This window comes from Mytilus trossulus, chromosome 6 (genome assembly GCF_036588685.1).
Source record: "Mytilus trossulus isolate FHL-02 chromosome 6, PNRI_Mtr1.1.1.hap1, whole genome shotgun sequence".
Taxonomy (NCBI): domain Eukaryota; kingdom Metazoa; phylum Mollusca; class Bivalvia; order Mytilida; family Mytilidae; genus Mytilus; species Mytilus trossulus.
In genome coordinates, this window is record NC_086378.1 from 64912622 (window position 1) to 64930814 (window position 18193).

The following is an 18193-nucleotide window of genomic DNA, read 5'->3' on the forward strand; positions in this document are numbered from 1 at the left end:
GTGCTAATGAGACAACTCTCAAAGTTGAATCGTTTGTATGATTTCAAACATTTCTATCATAGAGTTTTTGGTGATCAGTTTTAAGAATGAAGTGTTGTAAAGTATAAAGCCAACCCAATACGTTGTTTACTTTCTTGATTCAATACATTTTGTAAACGACTTGTAAGCAGATACCGGCATATTGGGAAGATATAATTGAATTGGGAATCCTACAATTAGATGTTGCATAAGGCTGAATGGTACTTTTTGTATCCTAAAATAACACTTGTACTTTTATTCCAAAGCACTTTATGGATTTTACATTTATAAAGATTTTTTGCAGAACTGATATATATGGAGGAGGCGAGTTTACATTATTACTACAAGTTACTTCTACAATGTAGGTGAATATTTTAAGATGTTGCAACAATATGAAATATGGGATTTTCATACACAGTAGAGAACCACAAAACTAGCCTGGTAAAAAAAAAACATACAAGAAAGTATTACATATTTTAGACAAAGCAGTTCCTCAGCAAAGACGTAATTTTATCAAAAAGTGGAATGTTTTACCAATTTTGGAATTAAATGAAAATTAAAAGAAATAGGATCACAATAAAACCAACTGTTAAGAGTTTCTTTGGAATGTTAAAAGAATACATATGAAATAATGTATGATGGTATATTTCCCCTTGTTTCACAGTTTTGAAGTATCTGTTTTAGCACTATACTATCGGAAACCAGACGTTTTCTATTACGGAATTTGAAATATGATAGTTTCTTCCGCTCGAATCAGGATAATGTAATATTTTGAAATTGAGCAAAATATCTGTGAAGGATTGCAATTAATTACAGAATTAACATTGGAAGCAATGGGACTTTCCGTTTTGAATTCTGCTTTGAGTTCTTTTTTTCCTTTTGAAAGGGTTCGTTTTCCATGAAAGAAAGTTAATTTACGGTATGTGTCATCTATAATAGAAACAAACTTCAGTATTTACGGTAAAACATATTCATCTTTTTTTGTTACATTTGATGGATCATGTAAATAATCGTTTGACTCTAAACATATATATCATGCACATAATACAATAAAATAAATTTAGATTATTACGTAAAATGTACAACTAGATATATTTTAATTTTTGATTAAGTTACAACTTATACCAAGAATTGCAATAAATCACATCGACATGATCCTCCGTGGAATGATACATAATATATGATACCAAATTTATCATTGTTAGGTTTTCAGACTTTCAAAATTATAAAAAGCCTGTGAGCAATATTGTTTTACCAGTTCGTTGTTACGTATTATATAAGACCAGCGGTAGGGGGAAAAGATCGCTGAAGTGATTTATGTTCGAAGTTAAATACTAAATAAAATTCAAGTATTTTTTTCAAGAATGTTTAAAAGTTTCAATATGTCAAACCAATTATTCTGACACGATTCATGCTTACTGTTTCAAATTAGTGTTCGTTAAAGCTTTTAATGATGACAATTGATTGCTTGCAGGATTATTTGTTTTCAACCTCACAAAACGATTGATTGCTATTTATTTTAATTTGATTTTAAGAAAAAATCTCGTTTTGTTTTAATGTTAAATTTCTTATTGATACATTTTTGAAATATTCTCATTGGAATGCAACAATAGTATAAAAAAGAAAATGTGATATGATTGCCAATGAGAATAACTGTCCACAAGAGACCAAAATGACACAGACATTAACAACTTTAGGTCACATTTCCCCGGAACGTTGGATTAAATCCGATCGAATATGATTACGTGTTTATAAATTCCGATAAACACAACTATACGCCTTGCAGGAAGTTTCACCCATTATGCAGAGAAACTTATTCCTTTTTGTATACCCCTGGACACGGTATAAAATATATGGTTCAAGTCCATTTATTTACATGGATTGTACCTGTTTTATAATTCGCGAGGGTTATAAACGTAGATGTGCTATTTCATTTGTAGACAATATACATGCTTTATCAAAGATACGATTTTTAAGTTTTATATAGAAGTTTCGGCAATGATCAATAAAAAAAACTGGTACAATACATAATCAGTTGAACGACAGTAGACACCTTAGATCTACAACAGTACAAACGTGACACATTTCTAGTGCAGTGAGACATAAAGACATCGTATGTGTTAATCATTTGACGATAAAACGAAAAAGCACTTTAAGCTTTTCAAATTGTAGTCATGTACTTAACCGTTTGAGTAACACATTATGTATCGGAAATAAGCAGAGAATTAGCATCTGGAAATGTCAGATGACAGTTCACTGACCACCAAATTATCGATAATATTGATAATATAGTGAAAATAGCAACTTGACAATTTCTTAGTTAAAAAAAATACTACTCGATAAAAATAATAACAATCGAACAGATTCATAACAATTGTCATGACGTTTAGATGTTGAATATGGTTGCTGTCTATTTTACGAGAACTCCATATCTACGTTCATCCATACTTTTTAATCAATTTCATAGAACTATTTTTAACTTTTACCAATATTTTTGTTTTTATAAATGTTCCAATAAAAATATCATAAAAGGTGTCAATTTTTCTGCACAAGATGCGCATTTCGACAATCAATGGTGCCTCAATGATGCTCGAGGCCAACACATTTGAAAATCCACACAGTGTTTAAAGAAGAAGAGCTATAAACCAAAAAGGACAGAAAGCATTCATCTGATTGACGCATATTTATTCAACAATCAGAAAAAATCAATCTGAATGACAAACAGATCCTTCATTCATGCTTCGCTGGATCTGAAATAACTCGGTCCCACTTCCGCTAACGGTACTTTTCGAGATTCTTTGATTTGTCGTAGTCAAACAAACCTTAAAAAAAATGTTGATATTTAATATCTGTCATTTTCATTTAGCCTCAATTTCTGCATTATAGATTTTCTCCTTTCTCTCAACAATTAAAAAAATGTATCACTACTGGAGCACAAGATTTCTACCTAGTTTTGAGGTGGGGGTTGTTTTGCTCAAACTGTAAAATGTGTTCTGTGAAAAAAAAAATGGTACTGGTGTGTTGTCTTTATGTACATTTCATTTTTCTTATCATGGTATTTTTTGGTTTCAAAGAACTTATGATTCGCGATTGTTCCGTGATATCTACTCTCTTATGAATTTGTAATCAAATTATACCATTTTATTTTTTGAACTGAACTATTATTCCTACAAACTGATTAAACAGAACAAAACCACCATATAAAATGTTTATAAAAGGACCCTGACAGGTAACAGGTTAAAAAAAACGACCAAACCAATACTGGGTAAGAACAATAAACATATTTTAAAGATACAGGAATCCTTATCATTCTGAAATTCTTTTTATAACAACTTTAATTAAAAAACATGTTTGCTTCGAAGCCTTAGATTCTTGTTTTCTAAAGAGTTGACAAAAACAGAAAAGACAGAAGCCAGATGTTGTCAATGATAAATTTATTTGCGTTCATAAAAGCCTACGTTAGATTCAATTATACGGTCGGCCAGATATATCTATGTGTCAAACTGACAACAACATATTAAGCTTTATCATTACAGGATTGCAAAATTACTTTAAACATTAGCAACCTTGAAATGAGACACATCATCCTATTCACTTTTCTCGTGAGGATAAAAACAAATTATCTTGAACCAACAAGGATTATTACTAGATGGTGAGAAATAATAATCTGGATATTGTCAAATGTAGCAAAAGATAAAGCCTTAATAAATAACAAATATTTGTTATATTTAATTTCTACATTGTTTTTCTTAGAACCTAATGGCTTTTATGGAGAATAGAAATGTGGTCAAACTTCTTTTAGTCTTGTCAGTTTCTTGTCAATCTATGAGTTTGACTGTCCCACTGTAATCTTTCGTCCCTTTTCTTCCGCCAGGCAGTTAACCTCATGATCAGGGGGCATCCATAGTACTGTTAATGATATGCACATAGTTATCAAAGGAACCAGGATTAAAATTTAGTACGCCAGACGAGCGTTTCGTCTACATAAGAGTAAGACTCATCAGTGAAACTCAGATCAATATACAGTGGACCAATAACACCACAGAATACCACAGAACACCATAGAACACCACAGAATACCACAGAACACCACAGAACACTAAACATATACCACAGAACACTCAAAATATACCACAGAACACTCAAAATATACCACAGAACACTCAAAATATACCACAGAGCATAAAATCGAACAACAATACAACTTAAATATGCAACATAACATGTAGTTGTAAAGCCAAATAAGTACAAAGTTGAGATGCACTGAGGGCCATATATTCCAACAAATTGTGCCAAATACGGCTATTAAAGGTAATATATTCCTGGGATAAGAAAATCCTTAGTTTTAAAAAAATTATATAATTTGGTTCACAAATTTGAATTTTGTGAACGGAGTTACACTTACCTGATAGGTTTACGAAATTGGATATTCTCTCCGGTATTTGGTCTTATATCGCTCAAGCGCTTAGTTTATCTTTATAAAATCATCTACATCTATATCAGTTAAGCGCTTAGAACCTCAGTTTTCTCCGGCGCAAATCCAGCTGAATTCACCAAAAGAAATTACTGAGGGGAGGAGGTGGGTAGTATAACAGGTAAGTGTAACTCCGTTCACAAAATTCAAATTTGTGAACCAAATTATATAATTTTATATTCACTCCGTTACACTTACCTGATAGGTTTACATAATTGGATACAACCAGAGTTTTAAGCAGTACTTTGTTCTGTGGTTGGTAGTAATTTCTTGTTCAATTTATATATATACACTGTACATTTTTAAAACAATAAAATCACTCCTCATTCAACAATTAAGATAAAACGCTTGGTTCGAGATTTCTCAAATAGAATTTCGTGAAAAATAGACTCTCTACTCCAGTCTGCTGCTTCCATGATGGATTTCATAGATGAACCATTAAATAGGGCCCATGAAGGACCAATAGCTCTTCTACTATGCGCCTTGACAGACTTATTTTTGTCATTATATGCCATTTGGATGGTTTGGACAATCCAATTTGAAATTGTCTGACTAGAGACCGGGTTGTGCGGACTGTTTACACCTAAAAACAGTTTACTGTTACTTCTGTCACAATTACGGAAGTTATCTGTCATTTTCAAATAATAAAACAATGACCTTTTCGGATTCAATAATTTGTTGTCCTTAAAACTTGGAACAAATATCTTTGAACCATTATTTCCAGGACGATCCTGCTTTGAAATGCCTTCTCTAATGAAAAACACACCAGTACTATGTACACTAATATTACCATCTCCTATTCTCAATGCTTGAAGATCACTACAGCGTCTGAAAGTAGTAATAGCAAATAGGAAAATAGTTTTCCAAGTAACATATTTTAAAACACTGTTTTTTATTGGTTCAAATGGACTTTTTTGTAACATGTCTAAAACTTTCAGAAGATCCCATTCCGGTAAAAGTTTAATTTTAGGTGGTCTTGAATTGAAAACACCTTTTAAAAGTCTTATTATGTATGGATGTTGGCCTACATGAATTTTTTTCTATAGGCGGTAAGACTGTAGATAACATGGACCTATATCCAGCTATTGTTCTATATTGAAGTCCCTTAGTAAACAGACCTGTCAAACAATCTGCTACCTCTGTCAAAGAGGCAGTATAGGGATGAATTTCTATTTCATTACACCAGCTACAGAATTTTGTGAATTTGCCAGAATAATCTTTTTGAGTTCCTGCCCTCCATGAGGCCGACAATAATTGTCTAGTGTCCTTCGAAAAGCCTCTCTTTTTAAAGAGTCTGTTGATAGAAGCCATACAGTTAGATTGAATATTTCTGGATTTGGATGATAGATCCGTGATTCTGGCTGGTGTCAAAGATTGTTTCTGATTGGAATTTTTAAAGGGTAATCTACTAGTAATTTCAACAGGTATGGGTACCAAGGTCTTCTTGGCCAATGTGGTGATATTAGAAGAATTTGACACCTGTACTGGGACATGTGTTGTAGAATTTTTGGTATTAGGCATATTGGGGGATACGCATACCCGAACAGATTCTGCCATGCAGTTGACAGTGCGTCTAGAGCATAAGCTTGATTGTGAGGAAACCACGTGCAAAAAATCTGAGTTTGTTTGTTGTGGATTGATGCAAACAGATGGGACAATACCCCTAATGCGCCTTGAAATGAGGAACACAAAAGTCACGTGTAAACAAAAAATCTCTGTGTAGTGATATTTGACACATTTCTATGATAAATAAATGACCATTAGTGTTAATTTAGAAAATAAGGGAACACAGAATAAATGTGTAAAAACCATGGAGCTATGAAATGTGTTCAAAGTATTAAAATTTTAAAGAACTTATTGTGTTAAAATTGGGATTTTTTACCATGAGTAGCGACATCGCAAAAGGATACTCGGGGTTTGCTAAATTACGGAAAAATGAATCACACTTCGTACCCCGAAAATTTAACCACATATGTAAAAATGTCTCAGCTTCGAAACAAGCCATCATACATATACAAGTTTACGATATGGGCTGAGCAACAGAAGAAAACGTTACCATTACGGCCTATGGAATAACAATTGCGCATATTGCCCCAGATCTATTTTTGGTGACCCTAGCTTTAGGAATATTTTTTGGACTACAGATTTTTCTAGTGTTTATTCTGTGTGTCTTATTTTGTTTCTCGACAATAAATCTGCTAGAATGTTCGCTTTGCCCGCAATGTGGGCTGCTTTCAATTGAATCGGATGATCGATTGCAAAATTCCATAATTCCCAAGTTTTTAGACAAAGCATCATTGATTTGGTCCCCCCTTGACGATTGATGTATTGTACCACCGTTGAGTTGTCGCAACGTATTAATACATTTTCCCCCCTCAATTGGGATAAGAAGTGTTTTATCTTTCTTATCACTGCTTCCATTTCTAAGCAGTTGATATGGAGTTTTTTCTCCGATATTCCAGGTTCCTTGTGCTATCTGAGTCCCCATGTGACCTCCCCAACCCACTGATGTTGAGGCATCCGTTGTCATAGTGACATGGGTTCCCTAATGTTTCAATGATCTCCCCTTTTTTATGTTGGTTTGATCTAACCACCATTTTAGATGGCTTCTTAGATGTGCAGTAATTGGGACTTTGAACTCCAGATCCTGAGAAACTGGTTTCCAAAATTTTAACAGATGTATTTGAACAGGTTTCATGTGTAATCTTGCATTTGGAATTATTTCTAAACAGGATGACATTATCCCTAGAAAGTGAAGAAAATCTCTGGCTATTACTTGATTTTGAAGGATCATTGCCTGGGATGAAGCTATTAATTTTGACGTTCTTTTCTCTGTTGGCAAAACGATCCCCAGATTTAAGAGAAACATTGCCCCTAAAGATGTTATCTGTTGTGATGGATCCAAAGTGGACTTTTTTAAGTTTATTATGAATCCTAGTTCGACAAGGAGATTACGTACTAATTCTCGATCTAATATTAATTGACTTTTTTCCTGATTCAGAAGGAACCAGTCGTCTAGATAGACAATCAGTCTTATGCCCCTTGACCTTAAATGGGCAGCTACTACTGCCATAATGTTTGTCAAAACTCTTAGGGCTGAGGTTGGACCGAAAGGTAGAGCCTTGAACTGAAGAGCTCTTCCGTTTTTAGACAAAACCTCAGATATTTCTTGTGTGCTTTGTAAATTGGGACATGTAAATATGCGTCCTTTAAGTCCAGACTGATTCCCCAATCTCCTTGTTTCACCAGATTGAGAACCGAAGAAAGGGAATCCATTTTGAAATGTTGTTTTCGGAGATACTTGTTGATGGGTTTTTAATTTATTACTGGTCTCATGTCCCCTGTTTTCCTGGGGACAAGAAAAATGTGCTGTAAAAACCGTTTTCTATTTCGTTCAGAGGTACATATTCTACAGCTTCTTTTTGTATTAACTCTCTTACTTCTGTATCTAAAATATCTAGATCTTTTGCAGATACACAGGTGTATTTTATTCCTGTGTTCTTTGGAATCTCTAAGAATTCCAGTTTGTAACCCTCTTTTATAACAGAAAGCACCCATTGATCGTCTGTTATTTGTTCCCATTTTTTCAGAAAATAAATTAGACGTCCCCCAACAGATATCTCCGGATGACAAGCCATGATATTGCTAACCTTTAAATAGTCTTTTTCTTTGTTGTTTTTCCCTGGTTGCCCCATGAGGGACGAAAAGTAGTTCCTGCTTTCTCAAACTTATTTTCACTCTTGTCAGGTCTTGAAACAGTGCTTGTTCTCTGAAAAGAACGCTGAGTATTTGGAGTTAATTTAAAACTGTTCTGATTAACATTTTGTTTTACACGTTTTGCTTGCCAATCATTAGAAGCAGTGTTTTTTTCTTTTACCTAGAAAAGACATAGGTTTATTTCAAATATGTAACTCAGAAAGCAATTCCTTAAGTTGTTTGTCTTTTTCTATCCTATCTTTCAAGGTTTGTTCAAACCTGTCACCGAACACTCCACTGCTTGAAAGTGGTAAAGAAATTAAAAAATTTTTTAGTTCCTTTGTGTCATTTAACCCAGTATCTTCCATTACTAGTTTTCTTCTAATAAGGTGATGAAATGCACCTGCTCTTGCAACCTGATCAACACTTTTTGTTGACATAGCAAAGATATCGCGTACTTGTTGTACTGCACTATCCATATTCACCTCTTTGTCTAATAATGTTCTAATAATGTAACTAATGCCTGTTGCACGTAAGACGATGCAACAATACCCATTTTAGCAGCAGCTTGTCCTTGATCAGCCAATTTTTCTACTGAGTTTAGAAAAGTTGTATATAAAGTATTTTTCTTATTAGAAACTGTGAAGCTTTTTGACCATACTTGTTAACTAGTTGGTCTGATGTAAAGCTATCTAGACTAGGTATATCTAAATGTTTTTCAGAACTTTCATGAACTGGGAAACACAACTTATATTGCTCATTGTATGCAGTTATCTTTTCTGGTTTTTCACAATGCCATGATCCAGAGAGAATATCAATCTGACTTTTGTCTAAAACAAGGCCAACTGACATAGAAACTGATTTAGTTTTGCCGTCGTCACCAAATAACTGATTAAGATTGTCAATACCAGAGTCTGTTTCCTCCGTTTCTTGACACTTTAAATATTTACTGAACCTGTCACGGAATAGAAGTTCCTTCATAATATAAGTTCCAAATGGAAAAACTATTCTGGAATATTATTCCACAGGAATAAATATTACAGTAGATGTTCCTAACGGAATAAATAGTATAGAATATATTTGTTCCGACAGGTACAGGTAATATGACATTGTTTACTGTGGATTCATTAATATTCGTTAGATACCAATTTTCGTGGATTTCGTGGGGACAGGGGAACCAACAATTTCAATGTTCAACGAATTACTAATTTCCTAAAGGAATGTATGCAGACTTTGCCGAAACCACGAAATTAAATATCCACGAATATGCAAGTTTTCTTCAAACCACGAAAATTGGTACCCACGAAAATAAATGAATCCACAGTATAATACAGTTTCCACTGGAACTTCTGTTAGGTGGAACAAATATACGTTGACAAACCTAGCTACAGTATTATGGTTTTCATTGTTACTTCTCATTGAAGTCCCATCTTCTTCATCTGAGAATAACCCAATGTTAAGTCTCCCTGAACGGCCTGGTGCCAGAGACATAACATCTCCATGTACATTTTCCTCTGCATCATTATCTGTAGGCAAATCAGGAGTTTGTGTTTCTTGTAAAGGTCTGCGCGCTCCCGAAGAGCCGCTATCCCGTTGATTACAAGTAGAAACATTTTATACCTGCTCACCCGAAGTGCCAGGGTTTTGACTAGTTTCCATAAAATTACATATTTTATCTAACCTTGAATCAAATTGGGTAAACCTGCTTTCCCATTTATGTTCTAAGGCGTCTAGCTGGTCGTCCTTTTTCTTAGTAGACATGCTTTTGCTCTTCTTAGACGAAGAAGAAGAACGAGTACGAGCCGCCATCTTTGTCGTTTCGTTTGCGTCAGTTGACATTCCTGCAAAACTTCGTCTTCGCTATTTGGACCGTTCATAGCGACTTCTGCCATAATGTTAATTATTTTAATACTTCTCAACTCATAAACTAATTATTTCAATGTATTTTCTCAGAGCGAAAACACGACCGGCTGGATTTTAGCCGGAAAGAAGTCTTAGGTTCTAAGTGCTTAACTGATATAGATGTAGATGATTTTTAAAAGATCAGCTAAGCGCTTGAGCGAGATAAGACCAAATACCGGAGAGAATATCCAATTATGTAAACCTATCAGGTAAGAATAACGAAGTGAATATAAAATTAAAAGTTTTGTAACAGGAAATATTTTAAGATGACCATATAATTGATATTCATGTCAACATCGAAGTGCTGACTACTGGGCTGGTGATACCTTCGGGCTCCGTCAAACTTCTTTCAGTCTTCTCAGTTTATTATCAATCTATGAGTTTGACTGTCCCTTTGTTATCTTTCGTCCCTTCTGCTTCTGCAGTAAACCTTATAATCAGGGGGCATTCATACCACGGTTAATGGTATGTACATACACAGTCCACGTTCTGTTTTAATCGGAACGCTAAATCCGAGGTCGTATAGTTACATGAGGCTATCCATACTTATTTTTAAACTTTAAGAAACACACGAATTGTTTATGGATAAATAGGAACGGCAACATATCTAACACTCTATTATACGTTTGTGAATGACATTTTTGCCATTCTTTAAGGAAACAGTTATCGTTCAATAATGTTATGTTCACATGTTTCTGTCCTTTTCTACATTTATTTTGTTTACTCGATGCATGTTTTTACTTTACATGCACGAGTCATGCGCTAGTCAATGCGCAGTTGACAAATTACAATTACAGTAATAAAAAGGGTTTTTAAGTTTGGTATGGATAATTAAAAAATTAGTAAAACGATTTTTACGATTTCTACTGGGTTTTGTTTCTATAAATTTCTTAAAAGCATTGCACTGTTACAATGTTTTATTATCCGAATTTTCAAAACAAAACGCTAAAATTCATTTTTTGTTTTCTTTTTATGTACCTCAAAATTCAAGAAATGTCGTGTTCGCATGCTTATTATCTATTATCACTAAATGCTCGAAATCCCTTATTACTCCATATTATTCATTATGTGGTATTCGGGTGATTTTTCTCTTTTTAATACTTGTATAATACATTTTTTGATGTTTTTTAAAAAAAAAAAAAAATTGATTTAGAACATTTTCTGATGCTATTGTGAACAATCTTTCTTTTAAATCTAGTTTAAAACGTCTATGCACTTTTAAATCATATCACTTGAATAAGATTGGTTGCTGTAACTGTATTGATAAATATTTTTATCCTCCGTTAACGATTTATTTCATCAAAGTCACGCTCTGATGTCATATTTGTTGTTGATACAACTTAAATTTGTGCTGAAGACACATTGGAGGCCTTCGGCTGCCTTCTGCTCATAGGTGGGGTTGTTGTCTCTTTGATACATTCCCCATTTCCATTCTCAATCTGATAGATACATTTATCATGTTCATGTCCTTTCAATGTGAAGTGTTATTATTTGAAAATCATTTATAATTTTCCCCACAATATTTAGCATAAGTATACCGATGAGAATTTCGTCAGCTATGGTTTGACAAGGATTAAACAAAAGTGTACACAAACTATTTGTGCTGCAGGTGTTAAAATATTCATTGTCAGATAATAAACTAGACTAACTATAGTCTGTATGTTTAACAATTTATACAAAGTCTCTTATGATTTAAATTAAAATATTTGATTTTTTCGTTATTCACAAGACCCAATTAGAAGCAAGGGCAAATAATTCAGTTATGGATGTAACGAGACATCTGATTGGCTGACTTTATTTTGGTTATCAGCCCATAGATATAATTTACGCTTGTGACTGTGACGTCATCAACGTATTTTCGTGGATTTCTACGGTTTAAAATTTAGAATTCAATTATAAGAAAATACTGTATTTTTTTCTGTCTATTCGAAATAACATAAAAAATGTGGTGCACACTGTTAAATAACCCGCTACGCGCGTTATTCAGTGTGCACAATTTTTTTTTATGTTATTTCTTCATAGACAGAACAAAAATTACAGTCATTCCTTAACTATGCTTGGTATACTAGTATTTATTTTTAACACGTTTAGGATTTTTTTTCTATTGTAAATGTGAGACAAACGATACATGAGGGACATTCAAACTCACAAGTCGCAAATAAACTGACAACGCCATGAGTAAAAATGAAAGAAAAAAACCAAGACAAACCTCAATAGAATACAAAACACAGCAAAGTAAATAAGAGATAGCAACACGAACCCCACCAAATACTAGGGGTGATCTCAGTGACACCCGTCGTATTACTCATGCAAGTAGAACCCGGTAATAAGTCTAATTCAGTAGGGCACATTTGGGGAAAGGGAACTGGGTCAAAAACTATAATTACTGTCAATTTAAACCAGGTTTAAACACAACCCTTACTCCCACTTCAACACTAGATGATTTGCTCGATTACTTCTTTTTATCATACATGCTGTACTGCAGTCCGATAGTAGGATCTGGTGAAAGTGATCATAGATAAAAAAAAAAAAAAAAAAAAAAAAAAAAAAAAAAAAATTGGAACAATCTAAGACAATGTTCCAGATTCTCATTTATGTTTTCTTTTTCATCAATATTATTTTGTTGTTTACATGAACTTTTTTTGTAAAACTTTTTTTTATTTTTAATCAGTTTCTCGTTGTCTTCATTTTATAAATGTATTTTAAAACATTTTCTGATGCTCTTGTGAACTAGCTTTCTTTTAAATCATTGTATCTAGTTTCAAACGGTTTAGTAACTTTTAAATTTCGCCATTTGAAGTAGATTCAGTCCTTAAATTGTATTTCCCCTGTTGAAGCGATTAAGGTCATCGACGTCAAGTGTATATCAAATGACTTTTGTGTACTTATCATGTTGAATGTCTTGACAATTTCAAGAAAAAAATATCCTTCAATGAAAGGTTAACATGTTTTTGTATTTTTTCCCTTAAGCAAAAAAAAAGTTGTAATCAAAGTCACGGTCTGCTACATAAAAATCTTATACTTTAGTTACATTTTTTATAGTTTAACTTTTAATGTGCAATCAAGGAGAAAATCCATCAGCTCACGTTTAGCAAAGAATAGAAAATGTGTGCACACATTGTTTAGTGCTTCAGTTGTAAAAAATAGTCATTTATTTACATCTTTATTGCCAAACAATAAACTATAATTGTAGTCTTATTGATAAACAGAACGCTCCAAGTCTTTCATGATTTAAAGTAAACCATTTGTTTTTCCTCATATACATAGAACTAGTAGCAAATGTAACATAAATATAAAAGCACAAAACAATTCTGTTCTGGCTATGTATGTCGTGTTTTACCAGATTTTTATAACGTTTCGGAACTTTCCTAATTATTTAGAAATCCATTAGGACTATTGATTATTATCATGGCCAATCAAAATCATGTTTAACTATTAAAATAAAAAAAATACTTCCACTTGAAAGTGACATCTTGAATTGTCCAGTGTTATATCAAGTCTACAAATATGTTGATGTCTCCGCGCTCCCCCACTACACTCCCCCCCCCCAAAAAAAAAAAAAGAGAAGAAGAAAGACGATATACAAAAGGAGTCATCAAAAGTACTAGTCGAAGAAAGTTCATAAAAAACTTAACAAAATATGAATGCTAACAATTGTATTGGTTAATTCAGGGGTTCCGGAAAGATTTGCAGTTCCTGTTCCGCTTTTTGAAATAATGTTGAACATAGTCGAAAAAAACAAAATCGTTATGTATCAGATTTAAGCAACTAAAGCCTACCGTTCGAACAATAAGCAACGCATACCGTATTGTCAGCTATGAAAGGACTGAAATGACAAAATGTGTAACAATTCAAACGAAAATTTATGACAATAAACAATACACGGAAAATAAATTTGACATACCGCAAACATCTACCAAGTGTCCGACTCAAGACTAGGGGTAAGAAAATATTGAACGTGGTGGGGTAAAACAAGTTATTGTTCGATCATTCTATAGCCCAGTGGTGTTACAGTACAACACAAGAAAAATGAACTTATTTTTTTTCTGAATGATCAATCAGTCCGGATAAAGCAGGAATATATATATATCTCAGTAGCATGGGTTCGAATCACGGCGAGGGAAGAACAAAAAATTTGCGAAAGCAAATTTACAGATCTAACATTGTTGGGTTGGTGTTTAGACGAGTTGTATATATATTATCGTCATTATGTATGACCACATTTGTTCATAAATGTAAAGCAATACATAAATCTAGAAATTTTATAATTAATTTTATCAAACACAAAATCAAATTGAATGTTAGTGCAGATTAACTAATAAGATCTCACTATGATTTTAAATTGATATCCTTTAAGAACAAAATAATCAAAGAGTTCACATGGATTGTATCTAAACTAACGGGCTTTATTAACAACATGATACATAACATTTTTATAACCGTAACAGATAGAATGTAATTTCCCTCTTTTGATAAGGAACTGTACAGTCAATCTTCAAACTAAAGTCTGTGTATCTATAATCAAAGAAGTAAGTAAACTTTTTTTAAGGTTTTAAGTCATTTTGGTAACGAAATTCATGAGACTTAAAAAGTAATAGATTACTTCATACATTGATGGCTTCCTTTTTACTAAAATACTTATTAAATAGATAAGCTCTTGCTCATGTTTCCCTAAATATATATATTAATAGTCGAACAATTCAATACAAAACAAAAAGTAAAGTCTGTGGTTTTTATGCTCTCGGTTTGCTTCACAACTGTTATATTCTGATTAGTAATTGCTTGAAGTGCTATTATATTCTTTTTTTTCTCTCCAAACAACCGAACTTTATACGTATGTATTAGTTGTTTTTATAAAAGTGTTTACGGTCTGTAAAGCAATTAGTCACATTGATCTTTCAAATATTTTGAATCTTGAATCTTGAAAAGGAGATTGAGCAGGTGTTTCTTTTTTTTTACGTTAAACCTTATCAACTTAACAGTTATAGCTATTTTTATTGTTTATAAAGTAGCAATCGCGGTAAATTGTTTCAAAACAAAATGACCTCGGTTCTCTCATTTCTTTATTTTCGAAAAGAAGAACTTACTATTTTAGGATTAATTTGTTTTCAAAACATTTCATATATCAAAATATTGTTATTTCGTCAAGGTCTGTCGATTTTTCTACTAATAACGGTACTGTCATAAACTTGTTTTGTCTGAAAGTTGTTGTTATCTTACAAAATGTCATTTGTTGGTAGTTTTTTTCTTGTTTTAGAGGTCCGTATTATTTTTTGGTTTAAGTATCATTTTTGTTTATTGGTTTTTCCCCAACTTTTAAAAGAGACATTACCCTTGAAATTCGTTTCACCGATTTGACTAAAATTAGTTTAAAAACGTATATCCAAATTATAAAAGTCCAAAGGAAACCATTAACGAAACAAATCATTGACTATGATGAATCAGAATTTCGTGTATGACATATCATTAACACCGAAGAACGTATTTTCTGTTATGCCCTGCATTTTTTGTATGTTTCCCCTAATAAGTGTTGAAGTATTAAACTTGAAGGAAAGTCTGTGTAAATAATTTTGTTCCTTGCTTTTTTTTTCTTTTTTTTTTTAAAGTTTAATATTTTTTCTATCGATACCCTAAATGGGAATACATTGTAACTTAGTTCCAGAAGACCTGTTTTTGACCAGCAGTAAAACCCCTCCTTGAACAAGCATGAACTATTGGCCACTGAACGTTAAACAAACAACAAAAAAGCAATGTCCCATTCGTCGTTATTACATTCACCTATGATACATTAATCCAGTCAAGTCTTTCCCTTTACTTGAGAACCCTACTGCAATAGTTTTTGTTACTATTTATCATATATGTTCTATCTTTAACTTACACTGATGTGGTGACAAATGAAGATGAAAATTCTGTCAATTTGGCAGTCAGTAAATCTGTTTGAATATGATAATATATTAATTGAAATCATATTATAGTACATGGTATATTATTATAGACACATTAATGTTTTATGTTTAAAAGACAATTATCCACACAAAAATAATTGAAATGAATTATACTTTAAATATTTCAATACATTTTGTCCTTTTTTTTGCATTTTCTAATTATTTTTATTCAGAGTTAAACACGCAAGATTCCGTCCTAGACGTGATGAAACCAAGTGTTCTGGACAAAATCTAATGAACACAAGTGTCTTAATGAACACAGCTGTCTTAAGGCATTTTATATATGAAAAGAAATCGTGTAAGTGATATCTTTGCGATTGGTTTACTTCCGTCTTTAAATTCAATATTTTCTCTTTTTCTTACGATATCAAAACAGCTTAACAATAATATAATATGTGATAAAAGGATGTAAAGTATTATTTACCAACAAAAAATACGAGAAAGTTCACCGCAAGTTTACCTTCAATGTTATTATCCTACTACAGGAAGAAACAGATTTCGTTGAACCGCAACTCCTCTGAAACCATGCAAAGTCGGAAATATTTGTGCGATTACGTATATAGATGTAGTGATTTGTACTTCCTTTTAAAATTTGTCTTTGAAACACAGAAAACGCCACTTCTTGAAAAATTATTCCTATTCGGAAACGTGACTTACACATTCGTGCATACTCAGTTGACGAACTCCCCGCGAAATTTAAAAAAAAATCTTTATTTCAACACTTGCCCAATTGTATCGAAATTTCGTGGCCATCTTCTAGTATTATATAAATGAATAACTCGTACGATGTGACTAGTGATTTTAAATCAAATTTCGCCTTTAAGTTAACAGAATCTAAATAAATATGAGTAAACTGTACACCAAACTATAAATGATATAACGTAATTGGCTGTATTTATATGGTTAAGGACGTTTTAAACCTGTCACACAACGTTGGTGTACGCTTTTGAAATTATTACCCTTAAATGCATTAGTTTTGGAAACGGCGAGTTGTCTAATCAGATGAGAAAGATAAAATTAAATTTATCAGTACATATTTGAGTCAAAACGTAGAAGATAAAATTGATCTGGAATATTCTTACAGTTCAAGAGTGCACGGTTCATTTCTATGTGTAAAACAATAAATAAATCGCACACCTATTGATGTGTCAGATTCCTATCGCACGAACTAAAGTTGTTAGCGTCTGACTTCATCCTGAGCACGAATTTTTGTGTAATTAAAATATATTTCAGACACATACATTTCTAAGGAAAAATTAAATATGTTATCCGAATGCCTATGCACACATTTACTTTACAAACTCATAATCATCACACTCAATCTTACAAATTTAAATAAAATTGAGAATGGAAATGGGGAATGTGTCAAAGAAACCTAGAGCTGACATCATCCGAAGTCCACCAACGGGCGTTCAATGAAGCGAGAACTCCCGCAACCGGAGGTGTCCTTCAGCTGTCCCCTAAAAAAACATGTATACTAGGTCAGTGATAATGGACAGGGTTAACATGTTGTTTTTTTTTTAAATTTCAACCCTACCCCTATACATCTAGCCAATGTAGAAAAAACAAACAATAAACAATACGCATAGTTAAACTCAGTTTAAAAGAAGTCCGAGTCCGAACTCAGAAAATGAAACAAAAGAAAATAAACAAAATGACAATAATACATAAATAACAACAGACTACTTAGCAGCTACTGACATGTCAGCTCCAGACCTCAACTAAACTAATTGAAATATTATGTCTTCATCATATGAATATAAGGCACAATCCCTCCTGTTAGGAGTTAGTATTACATGTATTCCATTATGAAATATACAAGTAGAACAAAATATCGACTCAAAACTGAATGTTCTCGAAAAAGCGAAAATTTCACTTGATGCATTAGAATTTCTCATCTCACTATTTTAATTGCATTCGCTTTAAAAAGAAAAAAAAAGAAGAAGATACGGTATGAGTGGCAATAAGACAGCTCTTTACAAGTGAACAAATGACACAGAAATTAATAACTACAGGGTACCGTACGACCTTCAACAATGAGCCAACCCCATACCAAATAGTCAGATACATGTACATTGCACGAAAGACCGAAACAATGACATCTTTTTACCATTTTTGTGAACTATTATGTAATATGTATTTTTAAAATATAACTTGA

At 32.7% G+C, this 18193-nt stretch overlaps 1 protein-coding gene across 1 annotated transcript; it reads right to left on the reverse strand.

The window, feature by feature from the left end:
• Positions 1-7037: 7037 nt before the first annotated feature.
• On the reverse strand, positions 7038-8130 carry LOC134722909 (uncharacterized). Its single transcript, XM_063586543.1, has 2 exons — positions 7933-8130; positions 7038-7841 (listed from the first exon to the last, which is right to left on the reverse strand). Exons 1-2 carry the CDS (start codon positions 8128-8130, stop codon positions 7038-7040), a joined length of 1002 nt encoding a protein of 333 aa, XP_063442613.1.
• Between the last annotated feature and the right edge of the window lie 10063 nt (positions 8131-18193).